At 41.8% G+C, this 23,213-nt stretch overlaps 1 protein-coding gene across 8 annotated transcripts in view; it reads left to right on the forward strand.

Annotated features, from left to right (window-relative positions):
• FOXN3 (forkhead box N3) overlaps positions 1-23,213 on the forward strand; it is a 201,719-nt gene that overhangs the window by 100,771 nt on the left and 77,735 nt on the right. For all 8 annotated transcript variants that reach the window (XM_074542499.1, XM_074542498.1, XM_074542497.1 and 5 more), the window contains one exon: positions 3,037-3,173. In XM_074542499.1, coding sequence (XP_074398600.1) covers positions 3,037-3,173 — 137 coding nt within the window. The remainder of the gene's footprint in view (positions 1-3,036; positions 3,174-23,213) is intronic.

A 23,213-nucleotide genomic window follows, 5' to 3' on the forward strand; every position in this document is an offset into this window, starting at 1 on the left:
CGTTAACCAGGAATCAGTGCAGAAGCTGTAACCTGTGTTTGGCAGGAAGGAGGTGGCTGTGCCTGGCCCTGGGAGGAGGTGGCATGTAGGGAGGTCTGAAAGCACTCCAAGTGCTGAGGATATCAGGGGGCTGTTATCCACTCCTCAGCCACTTGTTGCCTGGGAGACAAATGTAATCCAGAGTTGGGTTTTTTTTGACCCTTCCTTGCTGGTTTTTGATTGGAGTCACTATTGACTTTTGGCTTGGAGGAGGTAGTGAAGCAGCACGCCAAGTGTCATAAGATGGAAATTAATCACTACCAACGGGGCTGAGCTCCAGTGATTTCCTTTCCCGTGATTGCTCTGTACATGGGAAGACTAATGACACATCTGAACAGACAGTTAACAAAGCTCTTCACACCTCCCAACAGTCAAGAAGGTTTCTTAACCAGATGTCACTTCAGTTTTCCTTTTTATTCATGCTCTGTTATGTGATTGTGGAAAAAAAAAGTAACTGTCTTAAAAGAGAACATTGCAAAGTTGGCAAGCTTTGCCTTAAATTACATTTGTTTTTGCTGGTAAATTATAAGTCAGTTCAGTTGCAGTGAAAATATAGCAAATCTGCCTTCCCAGTGTTTTTTTTAACGAGGAGTGTACTTCTCAATATTTTTTGTCAGAGTTCCTGTTTTTCAGTGAGATTATTTTTGGCTTTTGCAAGAATATGGGTAAACCACACAAACTTATCTTAACAGTAATGAAAGGTTTTGAAGTCACTCTTCAGTAGTGACTTCATATTGTAAGGCCCTCAGCTTAGACTGACTGATGGGTTTTGGGGAGTAGTATCTTCCAGGTAGGTGACAAGGCTGTCTTGGAAGTAAATGAAAAAACAGAGAAGTTTGGAAACAATGTGTTGTGTTCCAGTAAGTACAAATAAGGTAGATGGTATTTAAGTGTAGCTTTTTTTATAAGCTTATCCCATGCTGTAAGAAGTAAGGAATCCAGCAAAGGTTTTCTGAAAAATTTTCCCAGTTTTGCTCATTGCTTGCTTAAAAGGAAATTTTATGTTCTTAGTCTGGCTCTTGGATAGAGCATGGAAGTGGAATTTGGGATGTTTGAATTCTATTTTTGACTCTGTCCTTTGCCTAAGAATCACTTACTGGCCTTGTCATGTGTCTGGCTCATTGTCCCATATTTTAGGAGGGCTAAGCATAACAACCTCCTCCTTGCAGAGTGGTGTGAGGACTGTGGTGCACAGCTTCCTCAGCTGACAGCAGCACTGGATCTCTCAGCTGTTGGCTGTAGTGCTTTGCTGAGATCAGAGCCTTGCTTGCTTCTCTCTAGCCCTTTAGTCTTGGGCTTTTGTGGCCATATTGGAACCTTGCGTCATTTCAAGTGCTGGAAGATGTCTCTCCTTAGACATCTTCTAGCTCCTAGTGTGGCCTCTGTGGCCTCCTAGTGGGTCACCTGTGGGCAGTAAAATGATGGATGTGCTTGAACCCTGCAAGCCATCCTGAAGAGTCTTGACCCCATGCTCCTGTTCCACCAGAGCAGCCTGCAGCCCTGCTTCTTTCTGACAGAAGATTGTCACAGCTCCTGCTGGCTGCTCTCCTTTTCTTTCAAGCCAAGTCTCACATGGTGCTGGAAACTTTGTAGGTGCACACAAAGCCATCCAGGGACATTGGGGAAGACTTTTGTTTTTCATTTATTTTTCATTTATTTTTGGGGAGGAGAATTTAGTGCACATTTGCTCTCTGTAAGCACTTTGCATGTTGCACTGTGTATCCTAAAGCTGTCCGTGGGGCAGAGGAGCACTTAGGAAGTGGTAGGGCAAGGATACAAGTTTTCAAAAGGAAACAGGTGTCTGGTTTTGGTCTTCTATATGGTTTAAGAAAATAATGTCCTTCTTCGGTTGTGATGCTGTCTGTGTCTGTGTCTGTGTGTGCTTGTTCTGTAACGTTAACTGAGAGCTTTGTTTCACTGATAGAAGTTGAAGCAGAGGAGAGGGATGGTCCTGAGTTGAAAAGCAGCTAGAGGAGTAACACAGCCTCCCCCACCTGTTCCAGAAAGCATCAACATTTACCAAAAAGTCATAGCATAATGCCTTGAATGCCTGTCAGTTGAGTTCAGTCAACAGCTAGGATTTGTGTTTGTGTTTATGTATGATCAAGCAGAGCAAGACTGCTCCTGAACTATCCTTCCATATGCTTTCATAGTGAAGCTGAGGCAGTTTTCATGTTTGTTTAAGAACTCACACAAAACAATCCAAAATCCTCAGCTTGACCTCTGATGGGATTGAGACAAGAAATGAAATTGCACTGCTTGTAACTGCAGAATAAACACTGAATTTTAGTGTAATCTTTACTTTACAGATTAACTGCTGGTGTTGTTCCTTGAGTCCAGAAAGGGTAATTACAGTAACTGTTGTTTTAGCTGATCACAATTTCACAACACACTTAAATGGTTATACTCTGATTATACTGTGGGTGGTTTTTTTGGTTTTTTTTTTTTAGTTTTGGTTCGTTGGTTTGTTTTGGGTTTTTTTGGTATTTTTTCCCCTCTGAGGAGAAAAGATGATTAATTTCCTCTTGTAGTATAATGGTATTGATGTCATGTGGGTTGGAGGATTAAGTCCTTATATTTTTAAAACAGTTGCTAGGGTGTTTAACCCTCTCCTTTTTAGCCTTGTTTCTGTTTGTATAACAGCAAAAGGAAAAGAAAACTACTTCAAAAACCAAGATACTTCTTTTCAAAGTTTCTGTTTAACGGTTAACTGTAGCTTCTTATTTTTCCAATATGAGGTGATTGGAAAATTGCCAGATATTATTAAATCCTATTAACTAGTAACAAGAGAGAGGGGGAGAAAGAGTGACCAAACATTCATTCTTTTTTCCCTCAGAATTGTGATTTAAATCATACAGTCATAAAGTTATATTCACTTTTGTCAGACAAAAAACCCAAAGTCACTGCTTTTTCTGACAAAAACTGCTAAATAAATATGGCTATGCCATTAGATCAAATGTTTGATTTTTTTTTTTTTTTATTCTTTTCTCTTTGCAGAGTATTGGAAAGGGGTCCTTGTGGTGTATAGACCCAGAATATAGACAAAATCTTATTCAGGCTTTGAAAAAGACACCCTATCACCCATATTCGCATGTGTTCAATACACCTCCCACATCTCCTCAGGCATATCAAAGGTAAGAACTAGATGCATTTTACAATTCTAAATGTTTTTCTGCGATGTTGAATATGATTCTTGGGTAAGACACTAAATGTGATCAAGGGACACAGTTTGGAATGTGCAAGTGCGGAACGCCCGGGAGCGCCGGTCTGGCCTGGCCCCTTCAGCGTGTCCGGGGCACCTTTTGCCTGCTCATGGCCCTGCTGGCAGCAGAGCCTGCGGGCTTCCTGCAACAGCCCTTTGGCAGAGGAGCGCCTGAAATAAAAATGCAGATGAGCAAATGGAGAGCTCTGAAGTGCCCACTTATCCCCTTTGGTGAAAGCCCGATTCCCTCCCTCTCTCAGAGGAGATGGGCTCATTCTTCTCCTGGGAGAGCCGAGGCTGATGTTGCCTGTGCAGCCCCAGGATGTCCACCAGGTTGAGCTGGTGCCCAGGTGCCTTGAGCAGCGCTTGGTGGTGGATGGGTGCTTGTGGTGGCCCTTAGGATTAGCCTGGATTTTCTCCTTTGCTTCAGTGAAACAGACATGGGGTGGTGTTTTCTGTTCATTTTGCTGGTTTTTTTGATCTGGCATTCATTTATGACCAGTGTTAGCAAAGAGACATGATCTATGGCTGCCATCTGCAAAGCAGGAAAGCAGGTGCTGAGGCTGGCAAACTGCGTTTTCCTCGATGCCGGTAAGGGCCGGGATTGCGGTTCATGGCCCGTGCTTCCCCCTCAGGACGGGGAAGGTGTGCTGAGCCGGCCGCAGCAGGGCCCGCAGTAGCGGCGGGACTGCGCGGTGGCGCTGACGGCTCCCTTGGCGGCTGGGGTGCTTCTTGTTATTTTTCCGCGTTAGTGTTGGGGCTGGCGGGAGGGAGGGCAGCGTGATGGTCGCCGTGGTGACGGCGCGTCTCCCGGCAACGCGCGGGCCGGGCCGGGCCGGCGCTGCCGCCTCACGGGGCCGCGGGCTCGGCCGCGCCGTTGCCGCGGTAACGGCGATCCCGGCACGGCGCTGGCAATGGAGACCCTGCGCCCGCTGTTGTGTCGGGGGATCGCCCCGGTGGCCGGGGATGCCCCTGGGCCCTGGATTTTATTCTGGAAATCAGAGCGTGACCAGGGGTGCAGGGTGCCGAGGCGGTGCAGCTCGGCTGTCCTTGTGCTCTGGGGGGTGCTGGGCAAACACTGTCCCTAGCACGACCTGTGGAAGTACCCCTCACTACTGTACTTGGCAGAAGGACAGATAAATAATTTAGGTAATGGATTAAAACTGTAATTTGTGCATTTGAACAAAGCATGTTTTCTGGCCCTTGCTTTATTGTTACTGCTGCCTTTTAAAGAGTACTTTAATTAATGCTCATCCAGATTTATTGATAAATTCTCATATTGAGTAGAAGTGTAATGCACATCTGACATAGAAATTGAGAGATTTGAATCCCTTCTAATCCCCACAAACAAAAAAATCTAGCACACACATGCAGTTGAAAGCCAGAGGACTCCCATTTTTTTATGGGTGAAGTGACTGTTGACTCAGTGGGCTGGGTTTGCCAGAACCACTGTGTAATTTGGTGGCAGATGTTGGCAGCAGGAGCAATGACATGGGCAGCTCTTCTAGGCTAGGCTGAAGGAAGCAATGCAGCAGCACTGCTGTGGGTAGTCCTTGCAGGGATGAACCCTTAGAGACACCCTGTCTGGGTGTCAGGGAGTGCACAGGGGCAAAGCTACACTGTGTCCTGCACAGCTGTCCCCACTGCTCCTCTGTCCTCATCCTGCACAGCCCTGTGCCTGCTACTCCTCTGTCCTCATCCTGCACGGCCCTGTGCCTGCTACTCCTCTGTCCTCGTCCTGCACAGCTGTGCCCGCTGCTCCCCTGTCCTCGTCCTGCACAGCCCTGTGCCCGCTGCTCCCCTGTCCTCATCCTGCACAGCTCTGTGTCCACTGCTCCCCTGTCCTCATCCTGCACGGCCCTGTGCCCACTGCTCCTCTGTCCTCATCCTGCGCAGCCCTGTGCCCGCTGCTCCCCTGTCCTCATCCTGCACAGCTCTGTGTCCACTGCTCCCTGTCCTCGTCCTGCACAGCCCTGTGCCCGCTGCTCCTCTGTCCTCATCCTGCACAGCTGTGCCCACTGCTGCTCCTTGCTTGCTGTGTGTGGCAAAGGATGCCTGCAGAGTCACAGACCTTGGGCAGAGGTTGTGCTGCCCTCTTCCAATGGGGTGTGTGTCCAGAACCTCACAGCCTGTTTTCATGCGTGGGAGAAGAGAGGACTACTGGCAGGTGCCAGACAGTATGGGATTTAAGAAGTGGGTTTCAGTCACTACCTGCTTTCAGCACTGCCCAGTGTAGCTGGGCAAGGGAGAAGGAGGAGTCTACTGCAATACTGACAAGTGAGTCCCAAAACTGGAAGGGAAGGTTTTTCTCCTTGGAGCCCGTGGGATGTCTGAGGTGCTGCTACACTGCTTGTGCTGCCAAGTGCTTTGGAGTCTTCCTTGTAATGACTGCATCATAAAACAAAGAGCTTGTGTGGTTGAAGGAGCAAATGCCTTGCAAATACAGCAAAGGCCAGGTTTTATATGAAGAAATTGTGGTCTCACTGTTACTCCTACTTGGCTATCTTTCAGCATTTCCACTGTTAAATCAAACTTAATATCCCCATAGTATTCTAAAATATTTATTCATTCTACTGCTAATGACTGGTGAAACGTCAACATGAAGCTGGTCTAGCCTATCAGTGACTTTTGAATTAATTCTGGATTGGCAGTTACATGATAATTTTCTGAATAAATTTCCAATATATTCTCAACGAGTTGAATATTCCCTGTGCATTTGGAAGAAACCAGTAATCCCATGTGTAAGTGATTGCTTTCTCATGTGTACAAAGACTTCAATAGGGGTAGAAAATGTAAATCCATTCCACCACAGTCAGATCTCCAGAGCTACCCATCGTCATAGTAACAAATTCCAAGGAGAATTTTTCTTATGGTGAAGACAGTACATCTAGAAAAAAATCCTTGGGTGGCAGAGGTTTTGCTGTCTGGCCATCTTATGTAATGGAAGTCCACAACCAAGAGAAGCTATGTCGCTTAATAAAATAAATCTGGAACCAGATAATTTGCCAATATTATTCCTGGCTCTAGGAATAAAGGTCAGTTGGTGAAATTCCACAGGGGTAAATTGACCTATTCCTTGTCTTTATCAGATGTTTTAAAAGAATAAAGATGCACAAGTGAATCACATGTTTTGTTTAATATCTGCATAAGCAGCTTAGGGTAGAATTGAACACAGAGTGGAGGAATGCATTGTAAAAATATCCCAAGCATGATGATTACTGAATACACAAATTCCCCTTTTCCTGAACAGAATTAAATTAATTGCATCAGATAATTCAGTTTCATGACTTCAGTAGAGCATCCTACATAAATGTGACAGGAATGGACCTTTTATGAAGGAGTTTCATGATGTGAACCCATTCATTTGGATGGCTGAGTGAGTGTTATACCAGTATCATTTGAGATAAAAATGGCTCAAGCCATGACATTTGGACTACACTGGGTTCCATGTATAGGAGACATTTTGGGGGAAAAGGCAACCTTGCTGTGTTGAGAATGATAAGAATGAACTTCAGACTGCAGTTGTCTGAATTTGCTGCTTCGATTCAGGGCAAAGATTACCTGTAAGCTGTTAGAAGAGAAATGTCACAAGGTGAATTATTTAATTTTAATTGGCTTGGATGTGTGTTCTTAAAAAACAATACTCACAACAAATAAAACTCCTTTTATCTGGTTTTTATCTGGTTCTTCTAATTCAAGCATGTGTCATAAGGCATTCATTTATGATGAATTTCAAGAGCAAACTAACACTGATACACATCATTACAAAGGAAGAGCTCTCCTTGGTTTCAAAAAATAGGTGTGTTAGACTAATGTGTTTCTTCTTAAATTTTACAATTATTTTGGCAATAGCAACTTTGAAATATATTTATAGATATACACTTGGTTAAGTGAAAGTACAAGCCATGAGCTCCTTAAACATTCATCACTTCTCCATTGTCTTGTCTTTTGATACCTCTTTCTGATAAAAATATTCTTTATCCCAAGGTTGAGATTAGAAAAAGGGACTTTGTGGTTATAAACCCTTATCTAACTTCTGAAATTTATTTGTAGAGACACAGAGAAAGATTTGTGAAACCTGGTGGCTAAAGCTTTGTTCCTGAAAATCCAAGTTTTACAAATCACTGTGAGAAAGTGATGGCCATCACTGTGGCCTCTGTGGTAAATGGCAGGGGAGGTGACCTGGGCATGCTTTCATTTGCATTTGTCTATTTTAAGGCTGAAAGCACAGAGTCTTATCACTGAGTCCTGCCCTCCTGCTCCCACTTCACCAGTCGGAGCCCAGTGCAGCCCTGCTGTGGGAGCTCCCTGGCAGTGCAGCCCTGCAGTGGGAGCAGTGCAGCCCTGCTGGAGGAACACCTTCAAATATTTACAGCTTTTGAATTTACCATCACTGCTTCCACCTTTCGCACTTGTTTACTGAAGCTACATGGAAGTTGTAGGTTATCACATTAGACAAATTATAAGCACCCTCCTATCTGTACACTTCATACATTGAGATCAGATGTGATCTGTGACCATTTGGGGATGCTGGTGAAACAACCTTTTCCTATTCACTAAAAGACTTTCAGGGTGTCTCTTGTAGAAAAGACATGATTTGGTTGTCCTTTGCAGTCTGGAAGTGTGGATTTAATTCTGTGTTATTGTTTGTGCTTTTGATAGGAAATGAAGCTGATCATAGGGAAGTCTGATATTAATTTCTGTGCATGTTACAACCACTTTATCAAGAATGATCTATTTTACTTCCTGTATGGAGTCACAATGAGTTTTCTTCTCTTGATGTGGTGTTAAGGTGGAGTCTTCAGGGAATTTTTGTTTTCATAGTTTTGTAGTTAGTGAGATCATAGAGAATGCAAGTTCTTCTGAAGTGTGCCCTCTGCCCCTATCACATGCCTTAATTTGAAGACCATCTATACTATGGGATTATGTTGCTTTATTTCTGTTTTCTGGCAAGTTAGATAATATTGGTTTAGTTTGGTGTCAGGTATGAACAGCAAAGTGAACTTCTGGTGGAGTGAATGCACTGAGAAATGCATAAATATTTGAGGATCTCTCAATCCAGGGCTTGGTTTCTATCATATTCTTATCAGTTCTCTAACCATTAGACTTCTGTGATCCCACTGAATATAGTTTCAGGAAACAAAACAGATCAACTCTTCTTACTTTTAAAAAGGCTTTTTTCTTTTTATTTTTTTTTCTTTTTTTTTTTTTCTTTTCTTTTTTACACCTTACAGCCTGAAGGATGTGTAGGGAGGAAGGATAAATTCAGAAAGCTGACCACAGATCCTGGACAGAAAAAGAGGAGGAGAAAGTCTGAATCTGATCTCTCTAACATAGTTTCATGCAGGAATGGCTGGTAGAAATACAAATGACCCTCTAATCACATCTTCATTCCTCTCAAAATTAGTCACATGCTTCTGAGCCTTCTCAACTGAAATGTTTTCAATTCTTTCTCGTTCATACCTCCAGAAAGAAGAAATGTCATTTTTTCCATTTACATGTCAAATACATGAAGATTTGGTTGAGTCTTTGTTTTGTTTGCATGTATTTAGACTTTTGGTAAAGTACTGTAAAGCAGAGTCCTTAGTCTGTCATCTTTCTCTAGATGCCAGGCAAACACCAGCTCATTGCTTTATGTTGTTATTTTTCATGGTTCCATTTGTGAGCAGTCTTTCCAGTTACTTGGCTTCTTAGGCTCTTTTTCCCCTCCTCTGTGCCTTCTGTAGATAAATATAGCCTTATTCCAAAGATAACTTGGAATGGTACCGTAGATATTTCCACTAAGTTCATGGGAAAAAGAAAGTGTAGGGATGTGTTTTGAAATTTTTGTTACTTTGTTTGTAAAACCCTCTGTGGGCCTGGGTGTTTCCTTATGGAAGTTTTTAGAGTGGCCTCATTGACAGAGCTGTGAGTTGCTGGCAGCAGGAACGTGAAGCGTGTGGGTGCTGTGCTTGTGTTTCTCTGCAGCTCCTCATCCCTGTTCCTTGCTGCCCCTGGAGTGTGTGCTGGTGCAGGTGGGGCAGGGCTGCACAGTGCAGGAGCTGTGGGGTGCAGCAAAACGCACAGGGTGTGAGGGACAGCTCACCTTCGGTCCCTGGGCAGTGCAGGATCTGTCACCCTTCGTCCCATTAGCAGCCCTTGCGTCACTGGGACACTGCAGCACTTGTGTGCATGGGGAAGCCTGTGCAGCGTTCAGGAACAGTTCACTGAAGTTTTAGGAGTTGAAAATTCAGACTCAAGTAGGAGTATTAGTGCAATGAACAGTGGTCACCATGAGCATCATCTTTGTTAATCATATAATGTTACAGCCATGTAAATTATCTGACTTCTCAATTTGAAAACAGACTTGTGAAGCTTGGGGAAGCCACAAACAGTATCACAGTGTGTCACACTTGCTGCTCTTGGATTATGAAAAGGTTTTTTTGTATTTCAATAACTCAAGTTAATTTTTTTCATTTAGTTTTAATCATGCTCTTGTATTTTTTTTTAGATTTTCTTCACTTCTCTATTAGCTATTGGGCTTTCCTTTGGTGCTTGTATAAAAAAAAATTGACAGGAAAAGTCACATTGTTTGTAGTTCTAAGAGTGATGCTCATAGAACAATTCTTAATGTTATGCTAATAGTGATGAACTACTAGTAAAAATTATTAAGATAACTTGAATCTTTCAAACAATGGGTAAGGGATGGCTTCATGTGTAATGGTTATGATTTTAAGGCATGCTGCAATTTAACTCTTTCTTGTATATTTAATAATTGTTTAAACTCAAAGTTAAGGGGCATTGACTATTTCCAAGAATTGCAGCTCTGTCTTAAAAAAAAGCCTGTGTGGACCTTTCATCATTTCACCTAGCATTTTAATATATTTTAGGGAATAGAAAACATGTTTAAAATGTGAGGCAGCTGTTGTAGTTTATGCAAAACTCTGAATATTTGTGTAACCAATTAGTTCCGTATGCAATCTTTCTTTGATAATACCAGTTTTGCACACAGGTTCAAAGGCCCTGGCAGACTTGGAGTAGTCCACTTGAGTCCAAGAGCTGTAGGAACTGATTGCAGGTAAACATCTTCTCCCCAGGTTATAAGAAAAGGTGACAGATCTACTGAAAATCCTGGCTGTCCATAGAGGAATGTCCCAGGAGGGGAGCATGGCCAGTGAGAACCATTTCCTCTTCTCTGCATGATGTTAGTGGGAAGCAGAGCATAAGAGGGACACATTTCATTGCTGCTCACAGTATGACTGTGGGGAATGTTAACAAGGTGATCGAGGGGGCCCATCAGGCCGTGTGTTAGCCAGCAGAGGTACAAAACTGAGCTGCATGGTGCACCATCAGCTTGGGCCCTGGGCCACTGGACCTTGCAGAGCAGCTGGTCCTTGTTCTGAACGAAATCTCCCTCCTTGATTCCCTCATCTCCCATTTATAAGGCTCACCCATCTGCTCCAATAGTGTTTCCAGTTATCTTATGCGTACAGTTAAAAGAAACTGCAGTTGCATTTCATACCTGTGTGTATTAAACCCAGTATTTCCCAAAGTATCAATCAGTCTTTCTGTGAATTATTTCTTTTAAAGCACAGATCTCCTATTTCTTCCGTATCTATATGTTTTTTAGATAAAAAGCTCAAAAGATGTTTTAGTGGGTTAGTTCTTTTGAACCTTTATTGACCAATTCACTTTTTCTGGGATGTGTGTTGTATGCATATGTGTATATACAGGGTGCTGTACAGTGGTGGTGTTGTACCTCTATATCATTTGATACCCTTTCTGGAGAAGGCAGGTTTATTAATTTGTTTAAAGAAAGTACATTTTGTCATAATTTCCTTTGTTACAGTATTGTTATAGTATTTGAATGATTGAATCATAATTTTTGTCATTGTCAGGTATGACTTAACTTCTGATGTCAGAAATCCTCAGCTCAAGACTGGAGTTGTCTCATGCAGATTGTGATTACTGACCATGTTTTTTCTGGCTTTTATAACTCTAGCACCTGGGTTCATGTTGTGTATCCAGTTTTCAGTGTGTGTGAATCTGCCCTCTGTATGATCATAAGTAAAAATGATACTCCTGCTATTTTGATGGAACTGGCTTTTGTAGGAGTAAAACTTGCGGGTTTTGCTAGAGTTTCGTTTCTCGGGAGTCTCCAGGGTTCAAATGAGTAAAACCAGAAAGGGCTTAAATTGTATTAAACCACCTTTTACTGAACTTTTGGAACAAAAAGCATAGAGTTTTTCTTAATACAAAAACTTCTTTACACTTGGGTTTTGAATTTTGACTTGGAGAAATCAAGCTGCTTGTTTCATCAGAATAAAGTACTTATATAAAAACTGGGGTTTGGAGGTGTTGGAAGGTCCTTAGAAGAGAAATTTCTATTCTCCTCAAAGTTCTCTGAGCCTGGGAAGTGAAATTGTTTTCCTTACCACCTCATTGTCCTGGAGTAAAAGAATGGAGGGTGAGAGGTGTGTCTCTTTGCCTGTCCAGTGCAACAGTGACTTGATAAAATGGTTGTTCCTCTTTCCCCTTGCTAAACAGAAGTACTCAGCACTTGCACTTGTTATTCTTTCTCAGTAAAGCTCTGTTGAAACTCTGGAGGTTATATTTGATTTTCTGTAGTGTGTTTTTTCACAGATCTTTTGACTTTATTATGGAAACCCCATAGTTCTGTCAGGCAGTTTTGTTACAGCAGTAAACAAGTGAGAATTCAGAGGCCATGTTTTAGATAGATTTCAAGAAATTGAATTCAACGGAGTTTTCTCTTGTTGGCTTTCTTTCCATTCCAGGTATCCCTGAGATGAGTCTGTAGGTGTGTGGTACTCATTGGTGGTATTTGTGATATTTCTGACTTGTGAACCTTTGTTTGTAAAATGCAGCATTTTTCTCCTTGGTTCTTGAGGAGTTTTTCTTGTTGTTGTTTGTTTGTTTGTGTGTGTGTGTTTGTTTTGCTACTGGTTGAAAGAGTGGGGATGGGAGGCTTAGGGGCAGGCTGTAAATTACTTAGCGGAACCTTAGTGCCTACCACAGGAGAATGTTGAGGCTAATGATTAAGTGATAATCCCACAGAAGTTGGAATTGTGTTTAATTACTATGTCCACAGTTAATACAAATGCATTTGGGAGAATATTCTAGTTCTTGTGGGATTTTTACATTTAAATCAATCTCTCCAGTACTTCAAGTCCACATGGGCTGTAGAAGCGAGCACAAATTTACTGTGCTGCGTTATGTTGCTCTTCCACTTTCTGTGAAAAATTCATCTTCTTTGGCATTAGGTCATATAAATGGACTAAACAGACTGTGGGTTTCATCCAGTTTGGTGGGTTTTGTGTTGTTCTGCTTTTGATAAGATTCCCCATTTTGTCTGAGGCATTTTTCCCTATGACTGCAAATGGTTTTAGTAATAAATGTGCAGATCGCTGGGGTTTCTGTGCACAGATATGTGTATATACTGCAGTGTACTTTTTATGTCAAAAGACAGTCTGGCTGCCAGGGAAGCTGTTCTCTCTTGCACTTAAAACAAAAATGTACTGTTTTAGGGCAGGTGACCTATTTTCATTACAAAAGAGCAAATACTCAGAGAACAGTGGTGGGAGAATTGTTTGAGACAACTGATCTGCAGAGGGTTTGTGCCAGCGGTGTGACTGGCAAACTCTGTTGTTGGTGAGTAACTTGGGGATACCAGGAGAGGAGCGTGGGTGGGGCTGCAGCCCAGCTCTCCCTGGGGTGAAGTTGTCTGGACTGTCACATACACCTGTGTATCTGTTTACAGGGAAACGTGGTTTCCACCTCCATGCGTTCAGATCCTTTATTCCTTTGTGAAAGGCAAATTGGTGAAGAGGTTGGCCAGCTCAGATGAGAATGTGGATCGGAGCTTTATAAAAGATCTTTCCTTTCTTTACATCCTGACTCATTCCTGCTTTGTTGACAGTCCCCTCCTGTTAATTGCCAGTACTCACTCTGGCAGCTCATATGAGCGGTTCAGTTATGTATGGTAATTTTTTATTGCTCTGCCCTTAAAGCATCCGAGATAGCACAGCCAGTGGGTCATGCTAATACAATTGTAAATGTGTTTCTTTCCTGGCTGGCTGCAGCATGCGTGCACTTGTTCAATTTTTCTTTCATTAGCTTGTATGACATATTTTTGGTATTAGAATCAGGACAACATGGACTTTATTTGTAAGAGTAGAATAACTGTAATTTATTATTCTGCTCACTTTTAAAGGTAGTAGTCAGTGTCCAATTTTATGCAGCTAGAGGGGTTTTGCATTTGTTTCTTATGGCCCCTTATACCTGACTGCTGTTGTCAGTTGTTCTGTGTGCTGCAGTTTTTAACCTCACTGATGGGTTCTCTGTGTTGTCTGCCTGGGTGGTATAAATATTGCAGAGCTCTACGCCTCTCACTGCTTTTTTTCCTGTAACTATTTTTATCACAATTCCATTATATATGCTTCCAAAAGAAATTCTGTTGAAACAGTGGTTACAGGCTTGGTGGAGACTTTCCTTAGGTTAGTTTGAAAAGCTAAAGATGCTTAGAACAGACTCTCCTTTTGGCACTTCCATTTAGTTTAGAAGTGTGTTGAATCCTGTGGTTTATTCTATTGTGATGGTGGTGACGGTGATGTTTTTTAAGACAGAATATATGGAATTTGGGAAAATGAATTGCTTAGTAATGCAGATACTGAAGGTTGGGTTATTAAAAATGTAACAGTGCTTTCAAATGTCCGTGGAGCATTGAAAATCCATAACTGATGGAAGCGCAGGATGCAGGTCCAGTAAAAGTATATGAAAGAGAAATGTAAATTTAGCAAATTTGACATCATTTGTGTTTCATTAATTTTTATGTTTAATCTAGATAAGCAGATGGAGAAAAAAACACAAGCAAAAAGGAATTGGGTTACTTTTAATTATGTAACTTTCCTGAAAAGGCACTTTTTTTTCAGGCAGCTGTCTGATCAATGGCAAAATTCATAACAGCTCCCCACGTATTTAAGATCTCTATTAATTGGAGTTCCTTCTCTATATAAAAAAATTGTTCTCTCTTTAGCTGTTTTGCATATGAAAGATGAAGAAGACCATTTTTCTCATGAGATTAAAAAATAAATAAAACAATTAATTAGAATGAAATAATTTTCTAAACGTAAGGGAATTAATAACAAACAAAGCTTCTGGAGTAGCCAGCTTTTATTTTGCAACTTGCAAGTGTAATAAAATGTAAAAGGAAGGCTTTATACAAACACATTTATTCCATGATAGTTTAAGAGCCACAGTCAGCTATACTGCTAAAGCAGTGTAGATATTTTGATTATTAAGTACATTTTGCTGCTTTTGACTTCATGTGTAGAAGTAGACTTGGTCAGATTTGGGGGGAAAATGAAACTGGAAATTCCTCCTGGAGCTGGTCCTTTTCTGTCACCCTGGGGATGTCACTGTCAAAGCTCTGCTTTGAAAATAGGGCAGTTTGTATTGATGAGCCCTCTATTTTGTAGTTACATGGAACAAGAGCTTTAGGATTTTGGTTTGTGTGAAGCTTTGAAGATCCTTGGAGCAGAATCACCTGGTTGTTCAGCACAGTGTTGCTTTTGGGCTTTTGGAGGTTTGTTGGGGGATTTTTGGTGTGTTTTCTTGTTTCTTCCTGGCAAAGTAATTTTAAGATGCTTTTGCTGCCCTCGTTGAATAGCAAACTGTCCTCTTAGTTGTGCTGGGGAAGACACTTGTGTAATTGTGCTTTAAGTGTGATCCTGGTGATTTGTTGTGGAATTTTTTTGAGGTATTGGGGCTTGTCAAGGACGAGGGCTTTCTTAAAATATTCCTACCAGTGAGAACTCATCACTGAGCCATAATCTTACTGAGATGGCACAGTGCTGTGCTAGTAAATTTATGGTGTGCTTGGGTCCCAGAGGACATTCTTTCCAGAAGAGCATGGAGGCATCATTGTGCTTAGTATTGACTGTTGCAGTCTGGTGGGTGTGTGCTACAAACCTGCCTTAAAGGTTTCTTGGCTTGCAAGCCTGATTTTTCAAGTTACTTCAGTGCTATTGAAAAGTCTTCCAGTGCCAGGAAAAAGAGGGGGAAAAGTGCTTTACCTCAGCTTCCTGATTCCTTGGAGTTCACAAGCTTGGAGAAAAAGGGTCATTTGCAAGGCACAGCTTGGCATTCTGCTGCATGTTTCAGCCTGGTGTTCTAATGCAGCTGCCGTGCAGCAGCCTGGGCTGGCACAGGCATTAGGAGTGCTTTGGAGCAGGCAAACACTACCCAGGTATGACTGACCTGAGGGGAGGGGACTGGCAATAGGAACTGGTCTTCACCTGTTATCTTCTGATTACCAGGTTTCAAACTGCAGTGTAGAAAAGGGAGGTTGCTTTGATGCCATGAACAAGTTAATAATATCTCTCTATAGACACAATTACTTGATTTTCAGGGGGATGTCTCTCTGCTGCTGTTGTATTGCTGCTGTGAACAGATTTTGACAGTGGGATGGAAAACTTCCCATTTTAATAGCATATGAGAAGGAGCCAAGTACACAGACCCTGGATTATCTTCCCTTGGTCATTGACCAGGTGCAAATAATGAACTTACTAGACTGAATTAGTTCCTTAAGGGAGATTGTCTGAAATCCATCTCGTAGAGTGCTGAAAAGCAGACTCAATAAAATTCTAGAAAATTGCCTGTAGGAAAGAGTTTTCTGCTGGCAGGAAGCTGAATTGGATGACCTGAGGAGAGCCCTTAGTCTGAAATTGGTCACACGAAGGCAAACAGAAATCAGTGATGGATCCCGAGCACATTTGCAAACTGCATTTTCAAGACATGGAAAATTTAAATGCCTTTATTCCAGCTGATCTATAATATGAATTCCCCAGCAAAGTCTTGCATTGTGGATGGCTTTAGTGTGGTGGGAAAATCTAACATTCCAAGGATGGCAGTATGTGCAGAATTTACTTATTACCCATCTTAACTGAGCCGCTGAGACACCACCTGATCTCAAGCTATGGTGCAAATGAAGAAAAATCATCACTAAGTTTAGGTCTGTGTTCATACTTGCTATCAATTTCTACGACCAGAGATAAATGCTGTGTTCTTACTGTGTAAAAGTTACATACCCACACCATTCCAGAAGGTTCTTGCAGTGACAAACTGTGTTCTTCTCCAGTGGTAGTGAGATGCTGGCTGAGCATTCCTTTCTGCTCATGTGTATTTGTTGCTGTCTCTTTGCAGTAATGGTAGATTCCCTAAATTGAGTGAGACTTGAGTGTCTTGTGTGTTGACTTCTGCAGGAGTCTCAGCATCTGACAGCTTGTCTCTCACTGATGCTCCACAAGAAGTGTTCATCTTTCAGGAGAGTGAAGCAGGTTGTATCATTTTCCTGTTTTGATGCTAATCTGTTCTTCATGATGTCATCCTCATAGATGTCTGAAGACAGCAGTGAACAGAGTGTGGATTTAGTCCCAGTGGTGGTTAAACTGCAGAGCACTGCTGGGGCACGATGGAAGCAGTGTGTGTCTCAGGTGGAGTTTCTTGTGTTGACCTTCAGCTTCACGACAGTAGAATGCACTATACAATATCAAAATGTCAAAACTTAATGTGTACGTTTGGTGATGTAAAAAGCAAAGAAATTTTGCCTGAATCAAAACTCAGGGTTAGCCTTAGGTTTGCTGGAAATGAATGTCCATTGGAAACAGCTTTTTTATGGTTTTGTTTTAATGCACTTTCTAGATTGAAGTTTCCAAATACAGAAAAACTAATTTTGCTTCCAAGTCTGCTGCAAGTCTGAGAAAATTTCAGAAAATGGAAAACAGTCAACACTGCTATTCCCTTGGTAAGAGAAGTAATTGTTCCTTTTTGGCACTACCTGCAAATACAGTCATGAGCTGAAGAGTAGCAGACTTTCTTAAATCTCCTCTTTACTTGTTGTTCTTCAGGGAATTGTGTTCTGGAATATTTCTTAAACTCAGACTGTCCTTTCACCACACCAACTCAGTCCCATCACGTTGATGCTTTCCTTGGCAGCTGCTTTGGGTGATGTGAGCACTTTGCTCCTCGTTTCCCTCCTTCCTGCCACGGGTAGCTCTGGAGGGGCTGGCACTGCCTGTGCCACCCTGTGTGCCCAGCTGGGCAGCTTGGCCCCCTGCACGCTGCCCTCCAGCCTGCACATCACCCACAAACCTGGGGAGCTTCATCAGCCACAGTGAAGCAATTCTCTGGCTCAGTGAAATTGTGCTGCTCATGCTGTGCAATTTAAAGACAAAATGCTTCCTGCTAATTATTAACAGTTAGTCTGTAGGAACAGACTCATTACAGGGGCGCTGAACCCTGGCCTGCTGTCCTTTTGGGCACCTGAACAATGCGGTAGAGAGGGGACAAAATGGCAAGAGAAACTGGAGTGCTGGCACCAATTAGTCCCTAGATTAGTCCTGAAAGAGGATTGCAATTTCAAGGCCAAAAAGAGAAGGGAGTGGGTAAAAGGATTTGAAATGAGATTATAGGACCTAAAAGCGCCTTTCTTTTGTTAGGGAAATAATTCAGCAGTTTTGCTCGAGCCAGTGAGACAATCCAGTTTAGTGGCTGAAGCAAGAGATGTGTGTCCTGTTGATTTTTAGAGTTCTTTAACGAAGTTGATCCCCAGTTGTGTTTGTTACTTCTTCCTGTGAAATCCAAGTGTTTTCAACAAACAAACAAAAACATGGAGGAAAACTATTACCTCATCAAAAGGCCTGTTGTTTTTCAGGAAGCTTATTTGTATTCTTTAAAAGGGAAGCCAAGAAAAGGAGGCAGATTGAACTCCCTCTTTTCCTTTGGGGAAACTTTTCCCTGGTGGTTACTATGAAACTGGCACTGAAGTCACCCTTTCACGACCCATCCTGCAGATGAATTTCAGTGCCAGATTTTGTTTGTTGGCTACTCAAAGATGCAGATCAGGCAGTTCCTACTTCAATTTAAAGCACCGTCTCCGGTCAGTGCCATAGTGGTGAACATCATTCTCTTCCTTGGAGAGGGAAGCAGGCACTGAGCCTTGCTGCCCTGATGAAGAGACCACAATACACACTCATGTACAACACCAGAATGGTCTGGGACTGAAGACTGGAACTTGCTTGGAGACAGCAGAAAGAGAGGTCTTCCCTCCTCCTCTCCCTCAGAAGGAGAATTACAAAAGGGGGAATTACCAAAAGGAATTGCAGATGTTGTGAACTGAAGAGGAAATGTTTTGATGCAGTCTGTTCATGCAAGACTGTGTGAAATAGTGACACTTCTGCCATTCCCAAGAAGCTTTTCTCTTGGGGTGGCTTAGAGTCAACAGTTGTGTAGGGATCACTTGGCTGCTATGCATTACCAGCTTTTTACTTTCTTTACTTTTTCAGTGGAACTTAGTGTGAAATACCTATGCAGGCAGGTTTGAAACCTTTGCTTTCAAGTGAAACTTGTGCTTGCAAGTACGGGGAAATTTCTCATCATGAAAGTGTAATGAGTTCTGCCATGTTCTTGATTTCCCTTCTGCATTTCACATAAACCTTTGTTAAAACTACTTTCATAGGCAAGTAATAGAACCATTAAGGTTTGAAAAGACCTCTAAGCTCAGTGCTTAAAGCTGTTTTCCAGTGTGGCACTGAGAGGTCAGCCAGCATCATCTTCCCACTCAGGCTACTCTAGCCTGAATAATGGGCAAGATTGGGTTGTATGGGGTACACACAGAGAATAACTTTTCCTTCAAAAGAAGGGGCCCTTTGTCTCTAGACAAAGCCATTAAAATAATGCATACTGCATATCTTTCTTTGAGCTGACTTGTCATCTTTGGACTTGTTTATAACCAAGTATCTTAGTTCCCATCCAGAGCCCTTGTTAAATGCTAAATTTTTTGTCCATTTTGTTCTTATGCCATTTTACTTCTCTCACATAACCTAGTGAATCTCACTTGCTGCTTTCTAGTCTTCACAAGTCTAGCTAGAGTTCCTCCAAGAAAAGAGGGGGAGACTTGAGAGACACATCTGTCAGCTGAGTTTCCACACAAGTTAATGAAGAAACACAGGTCCTTGTCCTGTCCATAGGAATTGTGTGAATAGCTTTAATAAGATTTAGTTGTGAAGTTATCCCATGCTGAGATGCTAAGAGCTGTACAAATGAGCTGTAAAATTTCTGCAATAGAATGAAGACAATAATAAAACCCAAAAACAGATTCAGCAGAGGAGCTAATGTGGAGGAAGAAATGGTTTATGAACAGGGATTGATAATGACAACAGAGTGGCAGGTCCTCTTAGGAATAGGACAGAAAAATGGTTCAAAAGAGTTAAGAATGGAATGAGATGACATCAATTTCTGCTTAAGGTATCCAAGGCTGCTTTGCTTCAAGTCATGTTTGTCTGTGATCTGAAATTTAGGTGCAGGGATTTCTAAAAAGGAGCTGTTGCTTGAGCATGTTCCAGTTGACCTGAGAATTGCAGGTGTGTTGGCCACTTCCAGCACAGGCAGCTCTCTGGGTGGCTCAGCCCTGCAAATGGCTGAGCTTGCTGCTTTCCAGTTCATGAGTATTTACTGTCAACCCTTTGTGTGTTGGCTGGAAAATTCAGTGATGTTCTGTATATGACATTATAAAAAAGACTTAACTATCAATGAAACCACCAACATGAGAATTAACAGGAGTGGTTTGGCAAAGTAATTTGTTCCGTTTCTCCTTCCCTGATTTGTCAGAATTTACAGTTGATGCATGAAGAAAATATTTCCGCTTAATTGGTTGTAGTAAACAGATACTTTATAAATTATTGCCTCTTGAATGTTTAAAAGATTGTGTTCCATTCATTTTATGACTGATCAGTATCATTTCACTAGAATGAGCAAGCTTGCATCATCTGATGTTTGAAAAGCATAGTTTGATACTTTCTGTGATCTGCAGCTTTAGAGGGCTCAAATGCTGTCTGGGGATGTCAGGGTGTCACTGTCTCTTTCTAAACACCAGTGTACCATAAGTAATTGTTTCCTGTAATCTAGCCCACTGATTTTCTGTACTTGAAATAATCCAAGGAACAGCTTTACTCCAGAGATTAATTACACAGAGAGAGAGTGCATATACATTCTTGAACATATTTTTTCTAGTTAATATTAATAAGGGTATTTTGCAACTGCATGGCAGATACCAATTCAACTGAAAGGAGAATTGCACAGTGTCTGATAGGTAACCAAGCCCATCTTAGCAGCTCCTTTTGGTGCCTCCAAAGACTGTGCTCTTCATTAGTGAAATACCTCTGGTTTTGGGGTTGCCCACCAGCTGATGGACCTCCCAGAACCTCTTGGTTTGTTGAGGACTCATGGTCTCCTCCACTGGCTGCTAAACCAGAGCTGTTCAGGGAGGGCACTGAGGATTGCTGAATTGAAATATTTGGGTATGTATTTTTTCTGTAACTTTCCTGGGCTTTGTCAGGAAAGAGTGTATGGTCTAGACTCTCCCTCTGTGATTTTGTGTTTTGGCACAAAGTTGCTAACAAACTGCCATAAAGATACACTATGCAGAAAAAAGAAACTCTGATATTTGTGACTTTCTGTGACTTTTTTTCACATTTGTAATGATTTTTTTTTCAACCTTCACCACATGGAGTCGCAGCAGATAAAAGAGAAATGTAGAAACAAGTATCTCATTGCACAAGCAATTGTAAAACTTCACCTTCTTCATAGATCTTTTATTCCTACACCTCTGCTTTCTACTGCAAATCCCCAAGTGAAGAGCCACGTTAAAGCCTTGTCTTACCGAGTCCATTCAACTTCTGTACAAACAGCTGAGAAAAAGCAGGAGAGAGAAACAGACCACATCATGGATTCCACTGGGGAAGCTGAGATCTGTTGAAATGACAGTGTTTTAAGACAATTTTGGAAAAAGTAGTCTCCTTTTTAGCAATACAGCTTCATCAGTCATATGAGAAATCACTGGCCTAAAGGTAGAAGAGAGACATCTCACAGTAAATGCTGTGAAGGTCAGCTTTTCTTTTCCTCACTGAGTTCCTTCATTCATGTAGATAATATTGTAACTGGAGAGAATTATTAGAATATTATTAAGTACAATGTTGGTATTCTCAGCAGGCTGAATAGCTGTTGATAGAGGTAAGGATTAGGGATAAAGATGCACATTGAATTTTATTTCCCACTACCAGTGGGAGGTTTATTTTTCTGTTAAATGAAAGTGGCTAAAATGAGTCAAAATTAAGTCCTCTGAGTATTTGTCTCCAGTTAGGTGTGCAGAATGTATGAAATTCTTTATTTCATACCTCTGCTTTGAAAATTTTAAGTAGAAGATACTGGAAGTTGGGCACTGTGGTTATTGCTCCTTTGAAATTAGCTAGGAGTGCTCTTGTTTCAGAGACCAGGGAAGTCCAAATCACACACACTCCCCTGCCATAGTTCAGTGGGGTTCTTCATTTTGGCAGAGGCTGTAGAGAGGGAAGGGACTTCTGTAGTGTAGATATCCGTGAGATCTCATCTGTTCTGCCCCTTGAATTTGAGGCCTTGTTGAGTTGAAGAGTTATCAAGAATAAGTGGGAAAATTTCACCTTCTTCTGACTGGACTGAGCTGATAGGATAGAATTTGGTCAAGCTTGTGCCATTTGCTTTAAATTTATTGTAAAGTGGAGGGCATATTAGAATTTGTCTTTTAATTTCCTCTGCAGCCAGCTGGAAACATTTGGGATAACTTTAGGAGAAAAGCTGAGCTGCTGTTCGGTGCAGCTGATGTCAGTCAGTGATGAGGAGCCCTGGCAACAGCAGCCCAGACCTGAGCGGAATGTCTGGGGGCTGGTCCTGCTCTCCCACTGTTTACTGAGTGTTTTTGGAGGTACCTTTTTACCTCTGTGTGTATGGTTTTCTGTCTTTGAATGGAAATTATTTCTCTATAGCTCTGTGGGTGGGAGACTTGATATAGATGGTGTCTCTACAATGCTGCTGAGTACAAAAAATGCTATATTTTGTTGAGTCTGTAGACCCAGATCCCAAGGTGAAACAGCCCGTTGTTGGATGCTGTAGGATTTTTGTGTATGCTTTGGGATGTCTCTCCCCATCCCTAAAATACAGCTCTCAGTTCTTCAAAAGGAATAATCTTGGGAGTATGAATGAGTGAAAACTGACATATTTGGATACTAAATTTTTTATGCCTGAGCAGTTTATTTCTAAAAACGTATCTCTAAGGCTAACTTATTATTTATGCACTAAACTTTTGTGTTGATGATAGCATCCACAAACTATCTGTCATTTGTCTTTTGAGCACCTTGCATGCTGTGCATATGGTCCTCAGCTCAGGTCTTCTGGGGTTACCATGAATGCTAGACTCATCTAGTAGATATGCATGAAGAGTTAGAATTGAGATGATGAAATATGTAATTGAGGCTTTTCAAATATGAGAGTACTTCTGTTTGATGCTCTTGTTTTATCATCATCATCATTATCATTGTATTTTCTTTTACATAACTTTCTGACATGTGCATCAAACACTTTTGTGTATGGCCCAGTGAGTACAAATCTGTGCAGCCTCTTCTGCAGCAGTGTTGCAGATCCTATAAGCACATTAAGCTTCCCAAGGAAAAGTACCCTTAGCATCTGGGAGAGGTTAAATGTTCCAGGGGAGAGGTTAAACATTCGTTTGTTCTCTGCTGCTCTAATTCCAGAAGCCAGATTAGTTCTGAATCATCTGAACCACATTCATTCAAGATTAATGAGAAAGACCAAGTGTGGAAAATTTCAGCTGGTAAGCGTCTTGGCTTTGAGCAAGTGGTGGAGGGGGAGTTCATACTGGCAGCAGCCTGCGGGTCATGCTTAGTTTTAAGTTCTCCTTAGTTCCTAAATTGGTGAAATGGGCAATCACCATTCCAGATAAGAATTTCAGCAAGCAGCATGAAGCAGTTGGTAGAGCACACACACACCCTCACACACCCCACACACCACTTTAAAGCCTCACCTCCTGTTTCCCATCTATTTCTGTTTCGTTGGACAGCAGATTTGCCCTTCTGCATATGCATGT

The sequence above is a fragment of the Zonotrichia albicollis genome, chromosome 6, assembly GCF_047830755.1.
Source record: "Zonotrichia albicollis isolate bZonAlb1 chromosome 6, bZonAlb1.hap1, whole genome shotgun sequence".
NCBI lineage: Eukaryota > Metazoa > Chordata > Aves > Passeriformes > Passerellidae > Zonotrichia > Zonotrichia albicollis.